General features: G+C 35.8%; 1 protein-coding gene and 1 long non-coding RNA gene across 2 annotated transcripts; one reads left to right on the top strand and one right to left on the bottom strand.

The window, feature by feature from the left end:
• Nucleotides 1-714: 714 nt before the first annotated feature.
• Nucleotides 715-23484, bottom strand: LOC144432206 (fibroblast growth factor 8b-like). The gene is made up of 5 exons (XM_078120348.1): nucleotides 23023-23484; nucleotides 18561-18600; nucleotides 5396-5570; nucleotides 3013-3116; nucleotides 715-1544 (listed from the first exon to the last, which is right to left on the bottom strand). The coding sequence occupies exons 1-5, from the start codon at nucleotides 23049-23051 to the stop codon at nucleotides 1260-1262; spliced, it is 633 nt and encodes a 210-aa protein (XP_077976474.1). The 5' UTR covers nucleotides 23052-23484; the 3' UTR covers nucleotides 715-1259.
• LOC120336424 (uncharacterized) lies at nucleotides 1551-18539 on the top strand. The gene is made up of 3 exons (XR_005568801.2): nucleotides 1551-1696; nucleotides 7820-7860; nucleotides 17852-18539. It is a non-coding gene; the product is annotated as an uncharacterized LOC120336424 (long non-coding RNA).
• Nucleotides 23485-23924: the final 440 nt, after the last annotated feature.

Raw genomic sequence — 23924 nt, 5'->3', positions numbered from 1 at the left:
TGCCTTATATTGCTTTTAGTTGCATATTCCGCCAAACTTGCCCTTCCTATAATTTTTCTGTGCTTTTATCTTGCTTTCCTCGCGTTTTTATTAGTTGTTAGTAATTATTCCGTGAAAGTTACATTTTCTGTTTTACTGTGTCATAATCGCATACACTTCGAATGTCGCTGTAATTGTATCAGTTGTGACTTATTCCTAGGATTTATTCATTTTATCCCTCATTCAATTATATTTATTCTAACCTGTAGCGCTGTAGGTGTCGCTGCTTGAAGACCTTCTTAGGTCCCTCGCGACTCCGGTCACACAAAAACATGATTCGTACTGTAATTTATTCATCATGTCACTTCATGTTTGAACGTGTTTTTTTGTGATGACAAAATAAACGATTGATTGATTGATTGATGATTTTGATCACGTGCTCATCTAACGTCGGTGGTGTGTAACGAAATCCTTGCTTTGCTAAGATTTGTTAATGGGGAATGGCGAACAGCGCCGTAGGTACCGGTAGCGTCAAAGGTAAGGACTGCTTCGCTCTGATTAACGTGTCCATATATTTGTACAATGCTCTCTTGTTCTTTAATTTTAATAAATATAAAATTCATATAAGAATTGTTTCTATAGAACAGGTATAATGTAAAGATACTGAACATGAGTTTAGATTCGAAACTAGCTGTAGTGTATTCTGCCTTTAGATCTTTATAAACAAGCACCAAGTTTCCATTGCAACACTACTTTATTGTAAGAGTCATGCACTTCGAAATTAAGACATGTAAGACATCATAGCAGTGACAGACAAAACAGCAAGTCCGCACCTAACACGTGCACAGATGGAACAACAATGACAGCCTCGGATATACAAGGTCAAATCAGTCTGGGTCAACATTTTGCTTTTATTGGACACGTAGTGGACATAACGATCGTTTCAAAATTTTGTTGTTATTGGACACGTAGTGGACATAACGAGCGTTTCAATATTATGTTGTTGTTGTTCTTGTTCTTTGACACGTTTTTAAAAAGTCGCTTTTCTCTTCGAATACTGGACCAATTGCTTTGAAATTTTCAGTGGTTGAAGATAAAATTTTTCTCCAGAAGGCTGTTACTTTTTTTTTCGCTATGACGTCATCAAAATTATTGCCATTGGGTGGCGCTACGTGTCCATATATTTGAGCATACCTCTCTTGTTGTTATTATTTATCTCCATCATTTTTTTTTTTAAATCGCTTTTCTCTTTGACTACTGGACCAATTGCTTTGAAATTTTCAGTGAGTAAAGATTGATTTTTTTGCCAGAAGGCTATTACTTTTATTTATTTCTAAATTTCGCATGAAATCTGATATTCCGTCTAAGCCCGGATCCTCTGAGTCGCGGATTATGAAGTTACACGCCTCTTGGTGCGGACTTGTTCTCTTTCCTTTTTTACCGCGACCAGTCTTTCCATTGAAACCAATGTACCAATTTCGGTCTCTTTCACTTCTATAGGAAATGTAGTATGCCGATGTGATATTTTCAACGAACTTGCATGAATTATCCCGGGACAATTTTTTCTGTAAAAATAAGTATTATATTTCAATACATTACAGAAAAAATAAAAGACCGGCCTCCATCCAATGCTATTATTAAGAAAATATAAAGGCTCAAACAGGTAAACAATCAGACTTTAACTAAATGGATGTGAAAGGATCAAAAGACCACCCAAGTACGTTACCCATTTTTATATTAAAAGGGTGAAATCGATTATCGCAAATAAATAAATATATTGGTGTTTTTTTCGATTTCACGCGTGTTTTTAATGTGGTTGAAGTTTGATCAAAAGATGATCATGGTCTGTCGTTCAAAAATAATTCCACATCTAATTGAATTAGTAACCCAAAATAAATCAGAATAAAGATATTCGAGGGTCATTATAGCGAAAAAAAAACACAAATGTGTTTGGCGTTTCTTTTCAATCAGGGACAGGTGCATTTTCAACAACTCCATTTGCATATCGACTGTTAAGATATCTGGAAAAGTACATTACTCACGTAACCGAAAAATCTTGTAATGTAATATGAAAGCGTTTGCTTGCTTACATGTTTAACCTTCAATGCCGACTTATTTAGGCGATTAACTGTACAAATGACTAACGTAGTCAGACGGACAGTTTGCCCTTGGCATCTTAATCCATCCGAGAGTAAACAAGGCGGGAAGTTGCTCATTATAGATTAATAGCCAGATAATGGAATTATAATTTCTATATTTCTCAACACCAATTCGATGTTACTCTTGCGCAACCAGTCGACGAATGTTTTTTATTGAATGATGTAGCCAATTATAATTTTTATAGCTTGTTTGCAAAGCTTGGTCTGTATATCAAATTTGATTGCTGGAATTTGTCCTCGAAAATGATTGTATTTTTATAGTTTCTAAGCCTCGCCCGCTATAGTTGAATTATCAGAACCAAGATTGTCCCTGATATTCAGAGCAAGTTCACTCAAATGAACGATTGAAGTGCGCAAATTACTGCTAGAGCAGTCGCCCCAGGCCCAAATGTACTCCTAACCCTTTGCCAATGCCGATTCTTTCAATACTATAGCGGATAATAGGGACCTGTTTGCGGCGGGTTAATGCAGCTTTTGATTAATGCAGTTTTTATTATAAACATGCATATAGCCCGGAAGGTACGTTTTACAAATAACATGAAGGGAGTAGTTTATTCACAGTAATTATAAGACTGATTCAACGTTTCCTGGATAAACTTGCGCATGAGTAAGCATTTTGTAGTAAAAATAACCATGTGCGCGGAATTAAATACAGCTTACCAAATAAAGTTGCCAGTGGCAAGTGAAAGTTGGTGTCGTTGCAAGATTTAGTTATTTAAATCATGTATCTTTGTATTCATATCAACATAATATGTGAAAAATATTGGGAAACTTACCTGAAATAATATATTATTGAATCTCATTCCTAGAATAGATTTCGCTTGTTATTTATTATTTCACTATATTTTGGTAAATGAATAAACAAATACCTCACCTTCGTGATAAGCTTTCCCCTTTTAGACATGCAAAGATATCTTCCGCTTTTCACACCGCGGATGGTGACAACTCCAAACGTATGAGATGTCTTTTCCATTTTAGCTGAAATACAATTTTGTCAAATTTAATTACTCGAATCAATCTTTGGTTAGTTTGCCCCAAAGCTGTCATTTCCTCAGAGTAATGGCAATCGTAACAGACCAGAAATGGTAATATCGTAAGAAAACACAAAAAAAGTCATAAATTTTGATTCTGCATGTCCTAATGTAGGATGAAAAAGAAATCACAAATTATTACAGTAACTAACTATAAAACCAATAAAAATTATTTTTTTATTCTGTTAAATATTTTGTAAATACATCACTATAATCTGTTTTTCATCCGCATAGCGGCAAATCATATATTTTATCGCGACCAAATAGATCACTTTCTGTTTTCCTCAAGCTCAATTTGTTCGTGTTTATTCAAAAAAAAAAAAAAAAAAAAAGTCGGACACGTATGTCTTTGATTTGAAAAATGACAGAGTGACAATTTTAAAAACATGATATAACGTTGACATTAACGCACTTCGTGACATTTTTGTTTCACCGTACCAATGCAAAACAAACGCTTCTGTAAGGCGCCGAATGAAACAAGAAAAATATAAATCAAGTGATTGACCTATGACCCATGGATTTCCGACTTATTAAGTTGTTTTACTGTAAGCATCATGACGAATATTTATATATAGTGATATCTTTGACAAATTTTTTAATTCCATATATCTTTTTACTATAAGCTACAGATACCGTTCTGGGCATATTTGTCTCGTTAAATAATAAAAAAGAATTTATGACAAAAAAATTATATAATCATTTCGATCTGGGATTTTTGATTTGGTCCAAAGGATTAATAAGCCTACAAGAAACAATATTCATGAGATAAACGGGTACCGGTGCAAGTCTCAAGGCGGTAAATACTAGGTAAATTCACGCACTAATAAAATATAATCATAACAATTCTCAGCTTTTTATTTATTTTTGTTTACATATAGCATCAAACACTAAATAATTGACATTGAATGAATTTCATGATCAATGTGGTCAATGGTTTGCAGAATTTTGTGTGAAAGAATCGTATATTTAATGAAAAATAATTGAGGTGGTTTAAAACGAATTTGCAAATGACCTGATATGCATCAGTCGCAGAAATGCTGCGTTTCGTAGAATATTTTACTTTGTGATAAGCCGTCAGCATACACCGTTACAAATTTCATATTTTATTGGCACACACGAATAATGATTAACGTCGGTTACGTTTCTAGTCTTGCGTCACAAATTGGCGTTTCATCAAGCATGAAATTTAACTAATTGGGTTCTCAGTTTTCATTCATTTTCAATGAAACCAATATAAATTTTCTACACTTAAGCTAGTTTTAATGTCATGGATTAAAAGTCAGGTTTACTTGCTATTTTTATGTTACAGCCCCAAACACAATATAAACAGTCAACGTTAAAATCCCTGATTGAAGAGGCAGGTGCTAGAAATCTCATAGACTCGTATAAATCAAGTGTTCTAAAATTATCTATATTGATATCAACTTGAATGACAACAGTATTCAACAAATTTATTGCGGGTATTCAATTGTGGACTGAGCGATTTTTCAGAATGATTTGGTTCTATCTCACTATCCATTTGTAACACCAATAATGCTCAGTAAAAAAGACCAAATCTATCAGAGTAGAAATTGCCAAAGTATACAAGTATTTTGCTGAAGATTTACAAGTAGAAGCAATTATAATGACTTTTCATAACATGAGACGCGTGGAAAATATTCTTTTCATCCTCGTATTTTTTGTTAAAACATACCGTCAAAGTAACTAATGAAACAGTCTAAACGGCGAGTTCAACTAAATCGTGTGAATGTAATACTTCGATGGCACTGAAGGAAAAGATGACCTTATGGTTGTACGCAAAATATACTATACTATTCAGCTACCCGCTTGGTATTTCTAGAACTCCAAGCATTCCCAGTTCTTTGTCGCGGTTTTTGATTTTTTAAGCACCCGGCGCGACAAATCCATGTAAGACGCCGTCTGTAGTTTGTTGGACAATCAACAAATTTTTTATCTTGTGAATACAATTTAAGGTATGCTTATTGATGTCAACACACCAAAAATCTCCTCTCAATTTTAGCAAGCAAACTTAGCAAAGAAAAGGAAAAAATCACAAATCTATAGATATTTTAAACGCTTTTAAATATTAATTCGATTTTTAAAACATGAGGTATATGGCCGAACCACAATCATCTTAATTCACGCATAAGTAGTTTTGATAGATAAGTTCAAGCATTGACTTCTTAGAAAGAGATATAGAGTTTTTATTGGAAGATAAATACTCACAATATTCATCTCCATCTTCTCCGCACGCTGATACTTTCTTATTAATTATTTGTATGTGTTTTCCCGTGCTTAGTGAATAAATTTGACATATTCGAGTTTTCTGTGTGCTGGAGAGATGCTTGACAAAATCATACAAATCGCTTGTTAAAGCACCTTCGCCTACTGATGACGTCGCCTGAAAAATGAATAATGCATAAATAATAAAGTTAAAAATTTATAGGAACACAAACTAATGGTAAAGTGCACATGTAACTTTGTTCCTTGATTTATCTGAAACAGTATACTTAACGATCAAACGAAACCTCAGGTATGAATTGAATTCACCGCTATTTGACAGGAAATTAATTATATATGCTACATTTATTATTTCACAGACTGCATAGGCGTGGCTTGTCATTCACTGTGGTTGAATTAAAAAATAGCTAGTTCTACTTTGTATAAAGCAAGCGGTAAATTCATTCGCAAAAAATCTTTATCATCACATGGGCAAAGTCCTTACACGACCGATGTTTATTTATATTATATCATAAATGCTTATTCGACAATATTAATAGAACTCCTTCTTTCATTAGAAAAGATCGGTACATTGAACCTTCGATACCGGCTAAGCCACATTCTACGCATTAGCAAGAAAGTGCAGGTAGGGGGATGGTCAATTGCACTATAACGCTATTCGTAGAAACGAATATGTTCCATCTATTAACCAGAATTTTGTGTGGGAAAGTTGCAATTTTGTTCTGTTAATATTTATTGATATCCGCGTTGTTCCTATTATTCAAAGCCAAACATGTTCTTCAAAAGTTATGACCGTTTTACGGCATTGTAGACTTGATATGTATGTAACTCCCGAAGATACTTTTCTATTTCTAAGCTTGTGGGGAAATGCTTTGGGCAAATCTCAAAGTTGAAAAATATTATTACCCAATTCCGTCAAAGATTAAAGAACAGTTGTAATTATACTTATGTCCTGGGGCAAGCAAGGTATGTCTAGCAAAATCAAAATATGTACGTATAAATTTACGTGTTTCATTGAGTTCTCATAAAAATGAATGCCCGTTTATATAATCGACGTAGGATATCTTTCGCCGTATCGTTTGATGTTTTGTGTTATTTTATTGATGAGTCCTGGGAAGTTGATAGCACAACAATGTGCTTGTCGCCTATGAAGGACAATAGTCGCTTGTGCTGGGTTAAATAATATAGTGCTAATATTGGCAAAGGATTACAGTCATTATTCTCCACCTGATACCGTAGTTAACAAATTGGCTCGTTTGATAATATTCTTTTGTCAACAATAACGATATGCCACTATATATGTGCCGCCTATACATGTGCAACGAGCCGCCAAGACCAGCAACTAGGAATCAAAAGCTCCGAGGACCCCTGTTTGCTTACGACCTGTGATCATGAATCGAACGCCTTGGTACTGAATATAGCTCTTTAAAATGGCGTCCAACCACAGACTGGTTAACATCGCGAAACATAGTCGAGTCAAGATCTTTACTGTGTTATAAAAACGTGAATATAAGCAGTCGATTTAATATATTCAATTTGACATCAATGAAATTCATAAACAGACACAAATTTCAACATGTCGAGCATTAAATATTAATATATGATTAAAGGATATTACAATTATCAAAGTTTTTGTACTACAAAGCGTGAGAATATTAAACCGAGGTGAAAGACGTCAAAAACACTTGTTTGGCACCTGTGTTATTTATATAATAGATGAAACATCTGGATCATTTTGGTAATTCGGAAATCATCCGCCTGCTACAATGGCCAGACTCATGTATTAACTGTCAACGGTTATAAATAAACGCGATAATATTGGAACAAATTTTTACATTTATGTTCGTTCTCCCGAATCTTATTTCGCAAATTAACACGACTGGGGCGGTGGTATCGTCGTCTTGACGGAAACGGCTAAATTTGTCGTTAAATTGTTCGCTTTCTCACGAAAGGTGACCCAGCGCCAATATTTCTGAGACTATAAAAATAATTTCCTTTAGAATTTCAGTAACCGATCTTTTGACCCTGATAATATCTAAGTCCAGACGATTTTATAGGTTTGTTAGATTTATGGCAAGTGAAGACAATTATGTGAATAGCCGGGACCGATATCAACCAACAGATCGTCAAATTTAAGATCTTTTTCGCAAAATTGGTCCAATCATTTAAGTGGCCCGAGATAAATAGCTTCTTCAATTACGCCTGCGGTTGTGATCGTGCGACCTCAAATATATTTTTTCATAAACGTTTGATAGCCAGTACCGTAACGATGCTTTTGCAGTGACGTATTATAGTCTTTGATATTTTGCCCTGATGATATATGGTACAATCAAAATCCAAATACTATATCATTAGCTTGTATGCAAAACTGTCAATTTAATTTTGCATATTTTTGATTTCATTTTACAGAAATACCGAAATGTGCATGTACGACCGATCGTAAAGGCATGGTGAGTGAAATACATCCAATTGGTAAAAATTAAAAATTAACGATAATTGAGTGCAGTGAGATTCACTATATGGTCCACTATATTCTTTGATTGAACGCCAATTAACTTGATAAAATAAATACGATAAACGTTACAACAGTCGGTGTACAAAACCGCCCAACAGAATTTGCATTATTTGATACTGCTCAACCAGATAATATATATTTTGAACACACGCCGTTGTGTATGCACCACAGTAACAAGTCAATTGCTGTCTGAGAGGGTTTCTGGCAACGGGGGTTCTGTGACCACAACATTGATATTTATAATATATTTGTGAATTTTATTCAATATCCAAGAGTGATGAAAAGAGTGATTATTGGGCTAGAAATCGCGGAAGACGCGCAGTCGTCTGGTCTTTCAATGTGTCAATAAGGTGCGGGAGAAAAACTAGAACACGCACGACATCAAAGGTTATTTGAAAGAGGTTAGGGTTTGGGCTTGGGGCACATGCTTCCGGTACAGGAAACTGCCTCATATTGTCGGCTATTTAAATGGCCGAAAATTGGTATAATCCGCAAGTCATTCGAGCAAATAGAAATCACACAAGAATGACTGGTGCCGCACCGCGTTTGACATGGGGTGGTGATAGACAAAACAGTGTCATCTTGAAATGACTAATTTAGTTAGTATTCACCTGTTACTGCAAGAGGTTCCTTTGTACTATAGCCTACAGTGTTTATTTGGTTTGAGTTGTGACTTTTGTGTAGATATGGAAGCTATCATTGCAAGAGTTTTGATAGTAAAAGCTCAAATTTAATTTAAAAACTTTTTTGTAAGCACATTTGTAAAATTTGCCAACTACGATATCGTATGAAATCGTATAATTTGTTGTGAGACATTTTTTTCCATCAAGCATTTTTTAACACCCTGTCATTTAAACAAATCTCCCCACTTATAAGAAGGATACGGAAAGAATCAAAAGAACTTCGGTTCTTATTCGATGACCGGTCGTGAATAAGTCAAGTAGCGAATCGTGAAATTTGATTGCCATTTAATACTCATACCCACCTGGTTTACAAGGTGTGCGGTTGGCGTGAAACACTGTGCACAATTTGGAAATTTCTATTTTGGGAAATGAGTTTGACCTCTTATCTGCTTGGGGCCAATTAAATAATTCCTCTTTTCAGGTTTCGCAACCCCTTCAAAGGATGTAATAAAATCCACCAATGTCACGTCCGGCACGTATCAATCTAGTCAATGTTAAAAATGTCACTGTAATTAATCTTCTGACAAAGAAGACTTGTGCGTGGAATGACTATTTCAAGCTCGACGCTGACTGCCAAAAGCTCCAAGAGACAATACTTAATAAAAACAAATTGTTCAAATCGTAAAGTAGGCTTAAAGTTCAATTATCCCAATGGAATTGCACCAAGCATTTAGTTTTAAAATTATATATGGATATTTTGACAACTTTTGGGGAGAGTATTAGGGAAATTGGATTTCCTTATGAATGGCGTTTGGTAGACATTGTCCTTCGCTAACACGTTTCGAACATGAAACTAGCCCAAATGTCGGCTCAATTAACGAGTTATAGAGGAATATACCAATATCGTCAGTCCACTGTACTCGTGACATTTTAACATAAAAGTAAAACACGATACTAATAAACCAAATTCCATCCCCTCATATTCACCATAATTTGATTTTTTATCATAAAAGAAATCAAGATAAAATCATATAATCTACTCATTAATCGACGATTTGTATGTGACAGAACTTTTCCGCTATGGGTTCATTCACAAGTACCATTATTCTGGCTATATCATAAGACAGCTGAGTGGGTGAAAAAATTTTTACTATTGATTATTCTTACGATGTAATAACATTAAACCTTGTCAATGTTACAGGCTGTTTGCAATAGGTATATTAATATCAATCAAAGCAGCGCATCTGCATTTGCAACAACAAGCCGCGCGCTTGAGGGCATTTAGTCTTGGCGAATATACGCTTCACGTTTGAGATTTTTATCTCCGCTTAAATGTGGAGATCATTGTTCTATTTTCAATATATTCCTGCAGTCATCAATTTCATGCTGTCCATAATATTTCTTCTACTTCATGACACACGAAGTAGATAGAAAAAAAAATTCGAGTTTATTTATGAAATATCATTCACAATCTAATCAGAAGAAAACCGAACAATGACAGTTTGCCGCGAGTCAAAAATGATAACAATGATTTATAAAACGATGCAAGCTACCGCGCGAGGGAGACTAAGAGGGTAATGCGACGCTGAATTAAAGAATGCAGTGCCGCACTCGACAACGCGACGTCGCGCAGTGCGGACGTCTTTGTGAGCATAAACCTGGATACAAACTATCTTCTGTTTTGTGGATTAAACTGGATACAACACTACATTAATACGGTGAGATCGTTTCTTTATATTCGATCTGTATATATTGCTGTATATAAAGTGCAATTGACTGAAATCCAGTACAAATTTTCTTTTGGAGAGTGAACGTTTATTACGGATAAAGCTGTTTTATGTTATAAGATGGACGGCGATGAATCGCCAACTTCTTCCGGAGTGAAAAGGAAGGGGGACGATAGTAATTCTAATGCCCAAAGTAAAGTAAAAATTAACACAATAAGTCAAGAAAATGACGTTATATCTACATTCGTTGTTGTACGGGGTACCCAGCGTAAGATGAGAACGTACAACCCTATAGTTATACATAGAAATTTGGTGCAGAAGTTTGGAACACTAAAATCGGTACGTGTGCTTGGTTCTGGGGATTTGAAAATTGAATGTTCAAACGAAAAGCAAGTTAAACTATTGTTGGAATGTGATGATATCGGCGATAGCAAAACCAACATTCCAGTGAAGACCGAATTGTTTGTAAACAATGATCAAAATACTAGAGTAGTAATTAGCGATGTGCCAATTGACATGGCCGATAATGAATTGTTGGACGCATTATCTGGACAACGTGTTGTCTTTGTAAAAAGGCTTAATAGAAAAATCGAAGGCAAGTTTGTGCAGAGTAAATCAGTTCTGATTTGTTTTAACACATGCATTGTACCATCAATCGTGACTATCGGCTATATGCGATTCAGGACCAGAGTGTATAACCCTCCACCGATTCGTTGTTTTAATTGCAATAGATTTGGCCATGTAGCTAAAAATTGTCGATGTAAAGTTCGCTGTGCCAAGTGCGGTAGAAACCACGAATATAATAAATGTGATTCCGAAACTCCAAGATGTTGTAATTGTGGACAAGAACACAGCGCCGCATATGGTGGCTGCGAAGTATATAAACGGGAACGGTTGATTCAAAAAACAATGGCGAGTACTAAACTACCGTATGAGGAGGCAAAGAACCACATTAAGCAAACTATTTCAGAAACTGCGCAATTTTCGGCAAATGAATTTCCGGCTCTTCCCAGTAAAGTTCCTTTTCAAGGAAGTACACCTGTCCTTATGATTAGAAAGTCGAAAGATATATTGTCATCGGACAAGTCATCTCAACAAGCGCCTATTATAGGCCAATATAGTCGCCCCAATTCGAAAGAGGTAAATGAAGATAAGAATGCACCTATATCTCTGGACCCAATACATTTTTTCGCATTTATCGCAGAAGTCATAAAAAATACGCTAGTGGTTTCTCAAAGTGGAAAAGAATGTGATGTTTACGCTATTGTTTCGATGTCCGCTGGCGCTCAATTTGGATTCGATGTCGACGCTGGCAACCTTAAAAATGCAATAAAACAACATTCAACCAAAAAGTAAAATTAACTATCATCCAATGGAATTGCCGTAGTATATACCGGAAACTAGGTGAATTGAAAAACTTTATTAGTGCTTCACACCAGAAACCTGACGTAATAGCCATCCAAGAAAGCAAACTCACACCAAAGTATAATCCTAGCATACCAGGGTATACCCTAGTACGCAAAGATAGATTGATTAGTAAAGGTGGTGGCATCTTATTTGTTATAAAAAATAATATATCTTTTGTTGAAATACCTTTACAACCTCTAAATGGCGCAGAAGCTCAAAGTGTCAGTTTGGGAAATCTTAAGATAGTCAATGTATACGTCCCACCTGATGTTAGAATTTCTCAATATGCCTTCGAACGATTTTTTGATCAATTTTCACGACAAACAGTCTTTTGTGGGGATTTTAATTCACATCATTTCTTGTGGGGTAGCCCAACAAACAATCAACGAGGACTAGCTCTTGCTGGAGCTATTGACAGCACAGATTTAGTAGTACTTAACACCTCTGTTCCCACTAGGATAAATTTATCCCATAACAGAGTAAATAATTGGTCGTTATTGGATTTAACAATAGCATCTCCTGATGTTGCCCATAGATGTAATACAATTGTAACCAACGAGTTACTGGGAAGTGATCACGTAATGGTTAAAACTTATTTTAACGTAACACAAGTCGGTGACACAAGTAATTACATGGAATCATGGCGACTCGATAAAGCAAATTGGGATAAGTTCTCGGAATTATGTAAAACGCGCATCAGTGAGAATATAGTCACAAGCGATATAAATGAATTCAATGATTTTCTTACAAATGCGATTATCTTAGCAGCAAATGAATCAATACCACGAACAAAATCCTACACAAAAAATGGCATCCCATGGTGGAATGCTGATTGCGACAAAGCCATACGGCTAAGAAAAGCGGCGTTCCTTAAAATGAAAAGGTCGATGTCCATCGAAAATGTGATAATGTATAAAAAACGTAGATCTGAAGCAAGAAGAATAATATTGAAGGCTAAAAGGCAGAGTTGGCATGATTACTGTAGCTCACTGGACAAGAATGAAAAACTCAGCAACGTATGGAAAATGGTTAGGCGCTTCACTAAAAGCAAGGTATACGAACAAATCCCCGGCCTTAAACACAATGGTATAACAGCAATCGAAGATTCCGAAAAAGCTGAGCTTTTGGCGAGTTCGTTCTCGGCGGTCAGTAGCAATGAAAACTACACTCCGAAATTTCTTCAAAGAAAGATCGCATTCGAATCCTCACATGACGTAACAATCTTCATGGCTAATCACAAATTGGATAAAAATATCACAATGAAAGAACTTAATCAAGTTTTAAAACCAAGAAAAAGCACTGCTCCCGGACTAGACAAGATTTGCTACGCGATGCTTATAAAATTGCCCACAGAATGTAGAGACATATTACTCAAATTGTTCAATTTGATTTTGAACAAAGGGAGTATTCCAGATACCTGGAAACGCTCTGTTGTAATTCCGATTCTTAAATCCAATAAACAAAAAGACCAACCATCTTCATATAGGCCTATATCTTTAACTAGCAATTTATGTAAGGTCTTGGAAAGAATTATAGTTCGCAGACTGAAGTGGTTTGTTGAAAAAAATGGCATATTATGTAGAGAACAGAGCGGTTTTAGGTGGAGGAGATCTACAACTGATGCATATCTAAAATTACACGATGACATATATAAAGCTTTACCAAATAAAAGATCTGTACTTGGCATTTTCTTAGACATGGAAAAAGCGTATGACATGGTATGGAAAAGAGGACTGTTATACAAACTATATAACATTGGTGTCACCGGGAAAATTTGGAATTTTGTTGCATCTTTTCTGACAAATCGTTCATTTCAGGTTAGAGTAGGCAGTCGTCTTTCAAGTATATTCTCATTGGAAAACGGAATTCCTCAAGGGAGCGTAATCAGTCCACTGCTATTCAATATAATGATAAACGATATGCCTAGTACTATTTCATCAGATAATGTTGGATTGTTTGCAGACGATAGCGCTCTATGGCACATTGGTCTCAATATTGAAGATTTAATCATTTCCTCTCAGAACTCGTTGGATTGCATTCAGTCCTGGTGCAATCAATGGGGTTTTAAGATCTCGGTCACAAAATCAATAGTTGTACTCTTCACCCGAAAGAGAAAATTACCACCAATACAACTACACATAAACGGTGTAATACTCCCAGTCAGGAATGAAGTAAGATACCTCGGAGTCTATTTCGATAGGCGCTTAAATTATAAGAGACATATCGAATATGTTGTACAAAAATGTAGTAAACGGATTAATCTGCTGCGTTTGCTTATTGGAACTAGCTGGGGAGCTAACAAATCACCCCTTTTGTCATTGTACAGATCCCTAGTTCGACCCGTTATTGAATATGGTATGGAAGCCTATTTTTCAGCATCAATAAATGCCATAAGAAAAATCGAAATTATCCAATCTCAATGTCTACGCATCGCTGCAGGTGGCATGATGAGTACGCCTAAAATTGCTTTACAAGTTTGTTGTAATGAGATGCCATTGATTATAAGACGACTACAATTATGCCTCTTATATAAGGCTAAACTGCTAACATTTGTTGACCATCCTTGCCACGAAGTCATCGAACACTCATGGCATGAAATATTTCCCAACTCTCCAGCATTTCGTACATTTGGTATGATTGCAAGGACTTTCGATATTGACAAATTGGATATTAGTATTATTAAAGCCGAAGAAATTCCCCCATGGTATTTGGACGAAATTAATATCGACGATGTATTATCGAATATACTTTTTCCTTGGTATACGCCCGACCAAACAAAAGCTATAAGTTTGGATTATATAAATGAATCCTATCAATCACACGTGCATATCTATACCGATGGGTCAAAAATTGATGACAAATGCGGTGCTGCGGTTTATGTTCCATATAATAATTCTCGTATGGGTTTTAGGCTAGACAAAGACTGTTCCTCGTTTGATTGCGAAGTTTTTGCAATATATAGTGCCCTTACATGGTCAAAAAATAACTATAAAAGGAATATACTTGTCATATCGGATTGTATGTCTGCTATACACGCTATAAATAATAACTCGGATCAAATTAGTAATATATCTTCAAATATTCAGACTTGTCTTTTTGAGTTACAGGAACAAGGATGCAAAATCACACTACTATGGGCTCCAGGACATGTTGGCATTCCGGGTAACGAAGTCGCCGACAAAATAGCAAAGGTATCAGCGGCGAAAGTCGATGTGGACAAAAGATTATCCCAATCACAAAACAAAGTCAAATCACAAATTCGACAATTCTGCGCTAATAAATGGGATCAACATTTTATACAAAGTGACCAAGCGATTCATTACAAGACAATTTTCCCCACAATTGAAGACAGCATCAAGAATTCCACTTGGTCACCACGAATAATGGACAAAATTTTATTTCGACTTCAGACGGGACATTGCCGTTTAAACGGGCACCTCCATAAAATAGGATGCCATAATAATGGACTTTGCGATTTCTGTAATGATCCAGAGACAGTAGAACATTTTCTAATGAACTGTCGTGCATATAGAAATGAAAGACGCATACTAAAGATGAAATGCCGCGATTATGGCATTGAATTTCAACTCAAAGCTATCTTACGCGACCCTAGCATTTTCCCTGCTCTTGTTGATTTTGTGAAATCTACCAAGAGAGTATTATAGGCATATACAAAATTTTGATTTAAATTGTCTGGCGCAAAAGACTCAAATTGTTTAAAGCGCCATATATTACCATACCACACACACAATGCAGTGCCGCGATTCATCTCCGAAATGTGATACGTTGAGAAGGTATGATCTGAAACCACCCAGCCTGAAAAAGTTGTCTATCGTCCGAAGAATCATTTGTAAGATTGAAATTTTCCGATGGTCTATTTATGAAAATTTTGGGTTGCAAATTGTGTAGATAATATCCATGTTAAAAGATCAACAATACTATCAGATTTTATGTGACAATATAATCTTCGCTTGTATCACTCCTGATGTTTGCAGTGACCACCTTTTGTGTTATTTGATATGAGTGACACGAGGGAAAATCTGAAGTTTATCAAAATACAAATCATATCTTTTCGCTATGGCTGAACTACAACAGTGGGAGCACTGTGAGCTTCAAACGCCAATGACAAAGCACGAATAACGTAACTTTCATGGTCGATAGTTGGATTTTCATTCTCCGGGTTTCGGGCGTGTTGATATATCGGATGATATTTGTCTTGTATATTTTATATCGATGTATAGAGCTTTCTGTCATCTCACTTGCTAGATAAAACATCTCAAGAAAAACAATCAATGCGACATTTAAGACCAATAAATCTACGCCAGCAAAATAAACACACACGATTCAGAACCCCGCCATTAACGCCCGATGCGACCGCAAACCTTCTAAAGTCGAAAAATATACCCAAATCTTCGATTGAGGCGGCCATTTCAAAAGATATCGCGGCCATTGCTTTACGCGAAGGAATGCGCTTTTTTAATCAAATACATGGCATTTCATTTTTAATAAAATCATAGTTCACCAGTCACTATGTCGAATCGAAAATTTCAAAGCTACAGCCAAAGGCACATATACCAAACGTAGCGAGACTGTACCTAGCGAGAAGAAAAGCACTTTTTGTATGTGATAAACCGGCCACAAATTGATGGATAGCAATCGGGTAATTCAAATTACATGACGAGAAATAGGGTTTTGCCATTGTCATGTTTATACAATATCCACCTCTATAGTTATAACTTAATATTTAGGTTTGTAACGTCTTTAATTTCCATCACGTTTAGGTTTGCGTGTCTGTACGACAGTGTTGAAGTTTTCGATAATATACTCTTCAATTACAGTCATTAATAGGCTTTCAGAAACCACTTCCACGCTGCATTATGACATTGCGTACACATTGGGTAAAGGATACTACATATCTATATTTTATTTTCACAATGGCTTGAAAAATACATCGCTTCATGCATATTGATTGGCTTCCATCGCATACAGTATCAAGATTGGCTATGAGTTATCAAAGTAAACTTTAAAACTCGTGAGAACAATGATCTTGTACATAACCGAGACAAGCCACGGATTAATGAAATCCTACCTTTTATACTTTAACACAGCTTTTGCGACGTCGCAAGTGTGAGATAGGTGCGATAAGATCCGATCTCCCGGTGAGTTTATTAAAGCCGTTGATCCAGTATTGTGTCCGCAGAATAGGCTTTCAGAAACTGTTTACGGTATCGGGCACTAATTAGACGTGACACAGGGTAGCAATGTATAATTAGGTACATATTTAATTGAATGGGATGTTCGAACAATATTGTCACGCGAACTTCAAATTTGAAAATTTGCGTATGGGTCGCAATATTACCCACGATATGCGTGCGAAAGCTGAAACTGGTAGCCACCGTGCTAGAAAAATTCAATAGCTTATCCTTGCGTCTGGTTACGGGCAGGTCAGAAATCAGGACAAATTTTTGACTCAGACATTGCAAATTCACGATAATACAATACTCATGCAATTCACTTGCATTTATTTCACTGATTTCTATCGATTACATCACTTTACATATATGTATGAAAACAAGGACAGGTATATCATTAATTTATGGCAATTACCAAAGAACAATGCTAATCACAATTGGGAAAATCAACAAGATGCGTGGGCGATTTGTTCAACGATTTGTCGCAGGGGTGATTAAAAAGATCAAAGCGATTTGTTCATATTTAGACCTATATCACATGGTTGTCGTGTGTGTTGCAAGTCTCGTAAAAGTCCATGCTTGGAATTTGCATTGCCATACCTGCGTAGATTTATTACCTGTTACGACCTGGATTCGGTGATAGTTCTTTTTATGAGTTGCCAAATGCGCTCAATTTGTTCGTTCTATCAAACAACCGTAGTCGAAAATTTACGAGGCTTCATGCATTTACATGCATGTTACCGGACCGTGCCTGTCATTGTAATACGATTTAGAAAACAAATATAAATTTTACGAGCTGAATGAATAACCCACAAACAACAGGTTACCCAGTTAACGATTCGATCGCTGAAAGTAACTTAACAATGAAACTGCTCGCCTGACTACCTATGTGTTGTACGGCACGACGTTTGCTTTAATTAGTGAAATCTAAAGCCAACGAATTTTTAATAGAGTATAATTTGTTTGCCCTTTTTCAGCAAAGCAATGTCATCAACAGTATGTGAGCTGATATCTTGGACCTACAGTTATATCTCTGCGACAGTTGGTGGCCGCGATAAATTGGTATCAAATACCAGCAGTGCTACAATAAAACACGACAAGCTTGTTAGCCAATATAACCAAGCATAAAAGTCCGACTATCAACGATATATTTCCTCGAAGCATTTCATAATAATTTATATGTATTAAGATTCAATGTACTTATCTTAAACGGACTGAGTTGCCTAATTTGTATGACTGGACAAATAATATCGCAGTATGAACATTCAACCTGCACGGGAATCCAATCAATTCCACCAATCAAAAATATATTCAATATAAATATGCCAAGTGGAGAACAATAAAACTAATTTTCGCTTTATTATTTGGATGAGTTGAGTAGCTCGAGTTTTCTACATTCCTAAGGGTCTGTGGTACACAAAAGTACAAAAGAACTGAAGGAATAGATCGCTAGGATTTTGTATAATATAAAAACATTAGCAACAAAGGTGTACAAGCAACAAACACGCAATTTCGCATGTTGCACGCCCTATGCTCTGTGTTATATTGTCATGGCCTTTAACAACACACCTTCAAAGATAAACATCATTCCATACATCACGTATGTCGTATGAATATGGTGTGTAATTTTGATAGCAATAAATAAAAGAAACGTAATTGGGGACTCATAATACCAAAATATCTCACCGTTATGTGAAGAATGAGCAGCACTGTTGCAATAAATCTCCTGAAAAATATAAAAATTGTAAATATATAAAAAAAAATTCTCTTTATGGTAATTGTGCATATCTTTTTTCACTCGGACTTAGAAATGACTGATTCAAAATTTTCCTTTGGTAACAATACATCCCGGAGATCGCATTAGATTTCATTTCGGGTATCTAATCAAACTTAGGCAGTAAGATGATCACATTGGAAAATTTATAATTACGTTGCAGAAGCGAACTATAGGCTATTAATTTACTATCACCAATGAATCGAAAAATATTTACAAGCACACGTATGACGAAATGTAAAGGTATTTTAATTTAGGCGAGCGTGAAATAGACGTATACGCGCCATTTGTGTACGCAATGACGACGACATGTCCTTTATATTCGAACCAGCTGAAACAATACGAGAACGAAAGAAAATTACTGACATTGAAACTGCAAAGCCTGATTTGTCGTCGTCACCATTAAAAAATCACTTGACCATGACGTCTAACAATCTGAGGGTTGTGCCAGGGACGATAATCGTTCGTGTTACCAAATCATTGACAAATATATATTGGGACGGTCATAACCCCTTTTAAACAAACATTGCATTTGTGAATTTATTGTGATAACATACCAAGAAATTCGAGAATGTTTACAGTCCTCGTAGGCACGTATTTGGTGTGATCCTCTCGACACGGCACAATTTTTCACTATTAATATTCAATTTAAATTTTTTATGCTTCCATTATAACACACGCCTTTTAATTTTGTCGTGCTTCATTTTTGAAGCCACAAGACTGCATAGTCAATAAAAAGTACAGGCACAGACAACAATACACGAATCGACATACCAGGGAAAGTAAATTTCAGTTTTATAAAATATACATAATGAAATATAGAATATTTCAAGAATGTTGAGTTAATACGTTAGTACACACAACGTCATAAATCATAAGGGATTAAATTCCCAATTACATTTTGACCTGAGAGGTATAAATAACTGTTACCACTTGATTATTTCGTCGTCTACGGAATGGAAAGTCCACACATACGCATGGATGGCGTAATTTCGATCAACCCACAATGTTTAATATTTGCATCAAGGCAAACAGACGTTTGTCTCTACTTCGATATGACGATGTTCATTCAGTGCAACTCGAAAGAAAGAATATTTTGCTTATTTTTTCTAGAATGAAATGACTTTTTTGTGGATATGCATGCAGCACTTCTTAATTTGAAATTGTAACATCATTGAGCTTCAAAGTTCATATGGTGTACAGTTTAGCGCATATTTATTTCAACGATTTATCTTTCTTCATCTAATATTTATTTTCATGCCAGTCTAACCCCACATTGAATAAGCTGATCAAGCTTAAACTATAACTGTGTTGAAACTTGAAAAACCAAAATGCTTTACGTTCGCGTTTGATCGAGCAAGACGATATGTCGTTACCGAGCCTGCATCAGAATATTGCAATTCGGACTAACAAATATTGGGGCAGAGACCGTATGTCTGCTCCTTCAGAGTCACTTGATTGCGGAGAATATAATTGATTTGCTAATATTTATATTACATGACAGGAGGTAGTATATTACGATTTTTGCGATGATCGTAACATACAGTGAGGCGGACAGTTGGTATTTATGAAACAAAACCAGAAGCTACTGTCTGCATAGTATATTAAATATGATATGGTAACATATGAGTTTATAAACTATATCTATTTTAAATTTGTGTGTAGGTAACAAGTTAAAGCTGGCCATTGTCCGCAAACGCTGGTAACTCTCTCGATTCGATCGATTCCCAATATTTTCAACAACTCAAGTTTTCAAATTTAGATTTCATACATATGGGTGAAACGTTAATAAAAGCTTTCATAACTCAATATTGAGCAACATCTAGTTTGAAAGAATAATATGTATATTGATATTAACTCTTCAGAGCACGACCCGTTAATAAAATGCGATGCAGATGCTCGATTCGGCCATGGTCGGTGGTCAGTAAGAAACAAATCCTGATTGGACGAGCCTCAACTATGACGTCAAAACGCCGTTCAAGGGCCTAAAATGCTATTCTGCATCATCAACAAGACTCTCAATATAATTATCATTATTTTCGAGAATGACACGATTATGGGCACGTCGTCGGACAGGGCCAAGGGCTCTCTTAGACCCTCAAATTAATCTGTGATCTCGCGACCGGAATGTATCATGAATGCGTATTGAGAAATAGCGAACACTTAACATCCCGCACGGTAAACATTGACATAAACAGTTTATATAAGAACGAAACTGAAGGGAACACTGCCTGACTATAAATCGAAAAGCTTCAAGTTGTGTGAAACAAAACCCAAAACATTTTTGATATTTTCTAAATATATAAATCTATATATGACTATAATATATGGGTATGAAAGGTTTGTGTGCTTAAAATTAATTTTTGAGATGCAACTCACAACATTTTTTATCTCGTACATGACATTCATTGATTGGAATTTAACACCAGTGTTTTCCCTTGCTCATTGGTGATAAAATATCTTTTTTGAAAACTGAATGATGGAATAAAACAAATGTCTACATTGTTGACCACATAGGCCGACTTTCACGCCGCCTGCTCTATGAATCATATATTTTCTCAGGCAAAGAAATTTTTGCGCTAATTTTAAATTAGACGATTAATAACCATTCAAGTAGAGCTTGTTGTCAATACACGTAATTTGGGAATCAAGTTCCCAATTTAGATAATCAATATACAGTATTGCGACATCTGTCAACAAACTAGCACTTGAAGGCGTAAAATTATCACTAATTGCTAATCAATTGAGGAGATAATAGCCGCTAAAGAGATGAATTTATCTACTACTGACTCGATTTAGTTTGGGAACAAATTGCGAACAATCCACTAACACAACTAAAAAAAATCCATTTCTTGCCATAGTTGTTATGCTGCAAGAGTGATGCTGCACGTGGATAACGGATAATTTGAATCCATCGACGCGGATTTAAATGAATGAATCAATCAACTTTTTGTCGAATTTTTCTTATGTCATGTTTTGACATCAAACATTGTCTCTAGAATATTTTTAGGTAAACTTACTTCGAAACGAAATACTGTCATTTGATAATGCACGGAGTTCGGCCGCGTATGACCCAGCTTCAAAATATCTCGAATCTTTTCTGTTATATCGGCTTAACTATCTTGTCTATACTTAAAAGTTCAATTCAAATTACTTCATAACAACAGATTGATTTGGACCGGAAGCGGCATATTGGAGTACAGCGTATGTTTATCCTAAGATTATCACTCAAGATATGCGGTTTACCAAACACATCAACACGATGAGAAATACTGTCTTTACTAACGCCAGAGTACGCGCTAGACTGTTGAAGGATTAATTTTTAGCGATTACATTACAAATGCAGAAATTTTACCAAAGAACAAGTAAAATCCCCGATGACGAAAAGTCATTGTAGAAAGATTTGTAATTCGGCACGGAAATCGAGATATCGGGAGACAATTATAAGTTAGCAAGCTGCAGCCGGGGAATGGCAAGGCGGCATGTTTTCACCGTCATGGCCGTCTGGACATGACTGAAGCCGGTGGGTAGCGGCATTCGAATTTCATTTTCGCCAGCGCCCCTACAATTTGATAAACACTCAAAAGCGTGTGAACGTGGAATACGGCACCGGCAACTGCCATAGAACACCCTTCTAGAAATTGTCACTAAAAATGTAATGAAATACCAATCAAATGTCCAACTATAGAATGACGTTAAATCTGAGTAACTTGTGTTTCTCACGCCGAAACGAACGTTCAAGTAAATCATTCAAAACGGAATATGTCGACGAATATCTTACAGATGATGGAATTAGGATGACGATTTATTTTCAATATAAAACCGCTTTGATGTTGCAATTGTGGTTAAAATTATGTAAATCATTGAAACTTCGACAGCGAATATACAGCGAATATTATTGCCTCAGCTCTGAACGATACATTACAATATTGTCGGCCTCAATCAAGTTTTAGATCGTGCTCGAGCATAGCACCCTAGCTCCACGGGCGAAATAACGAAATATTCTATTACCCCAAATAGGAATCGAACTCGTTTGGTGTCGAATAAAGCGTTTGAGACCCAATTTCTAATATTTTATTTATAATATATAGAATGCAACGACTGAAAATTTTGCACGGATACGGGGAAAACCAAATCTTTCCATTTCGACATGCATAATGAATTACGATTAGTTTTGATCGATCAATGTAAGCTAAAACAGCACGAATTGATAAATTTTTGTAAAATTGTATTGATGTCTAACAATTTTAATCAACTCTGTTTGTATTAAATACAACTGGAAGTATTCTTTGGAATTTATATTATTTTAAAGAAAAAAAAAATGAACTGATTGTTCACGCTATAACAAGAAATAATGAACAAAATGTTACTTACGTAAAATCAGTTGAAGAATATATTCCCATTGCGGTAGTTTGAGTAACTCAAAAGTTCTTCTATAAAATCTTTTAATTTTGTATTTGTACCATTAGTCCATCGCAAAATATACAATAAATATTATTCACTCAGTTCGGTGCGTTCCGATTGTTTGGTGGACAACCGATGCTTGGTCGTGCGGGGAGAGAGCAAGATAATCCCGGCGACAACGTTGACAGTTCTTCAGTGTCTCAGTGACATATATCCCAAAATGTACTGATATCCATACAAAGAAGAAAAATTTTTCTTGTAGTAAATTTTGCAAACTGCAATTTCTTACCGCTCCTATAAATTCTAATTTCGTTTCTGTATATCACTTGTCGCTAGTGCTTATGATTATAATCCTGTTAACAGACTGTCACAAACGAGAGAAATTGAATGCAATGCGTCCTAAAGAATGAACGGCGCAATTAATTACATCGACGACGCGAGCCAAGCACCAAGGAAATCCGCAAAAGCGCGAAAGCTATGGAAGTATATGATACCGTGTCCTAGATTCCTCATATCACAAATACGCGATCACGAAGCCATAACAATTCATAGAGATTAACGAGTGACGTTTCCTATCGGCTTAGCTTAATAGTAATTTCCGGACCATGGTTGAATATAGTGATACAAAAAAGACACGCCGTTGCCAGATAAACTAACCCAAATATATGCAGTACCTGCTTCTTCATCGACAGTCATTTATAAACAAATATAAATAAACGTTTTTGAACCCAATATTATTTAAACATCCTTATTCAATTCCTCTTTTAACCGCATAATACCGTTCAACATCAGATGTTGTCGCAATAAGTTCAAAAACTTGAAAGAATGCCGTACAGAAATACATCTGTCTCGTTCTTCGTGACTACCAGCTT

Source organism: Styela clava, chromosome 2, assembly GCF_964204865.1.
Source record: "Styela clava chromosome 2, kaStyClav1.hap1.2, whole genome shotgun sequence".
Lineage (NCBI taxonomy): Eukaryota > Metazoa > Chordata > Ascidiacea > Stolidobranchia > Styelidae > Styela > Styela clava.
Note: the sequence above shows the minus strand (reverse complement) of the source record. Positions and strands in the feature narration are given on the sequence as shown.

Excerpts from the sequence above, each read along its gene's own strand:
- LOC144432206 (XM_078120348.1), bottom strand. The coding sequence starts at position 23,051 with ATGGGAATATATTCTTCAACTGATTTTAC. Across the intron at positions 18,601-23,022 it reads TATTCTTCAACTGATTTTAC|GAGATTTATTGCAACAGTGC; the intron begins GTAAGTAACATT and ends TATATTTTTCAG. Across the intron at positions 1,545-3,012 it reads GGGGAAAGCTTATCACGAAG|AAAAAATTGTCCCGGGATAA; the intron begins GTGAGGTATTTG and ends TTATTTTTACAG.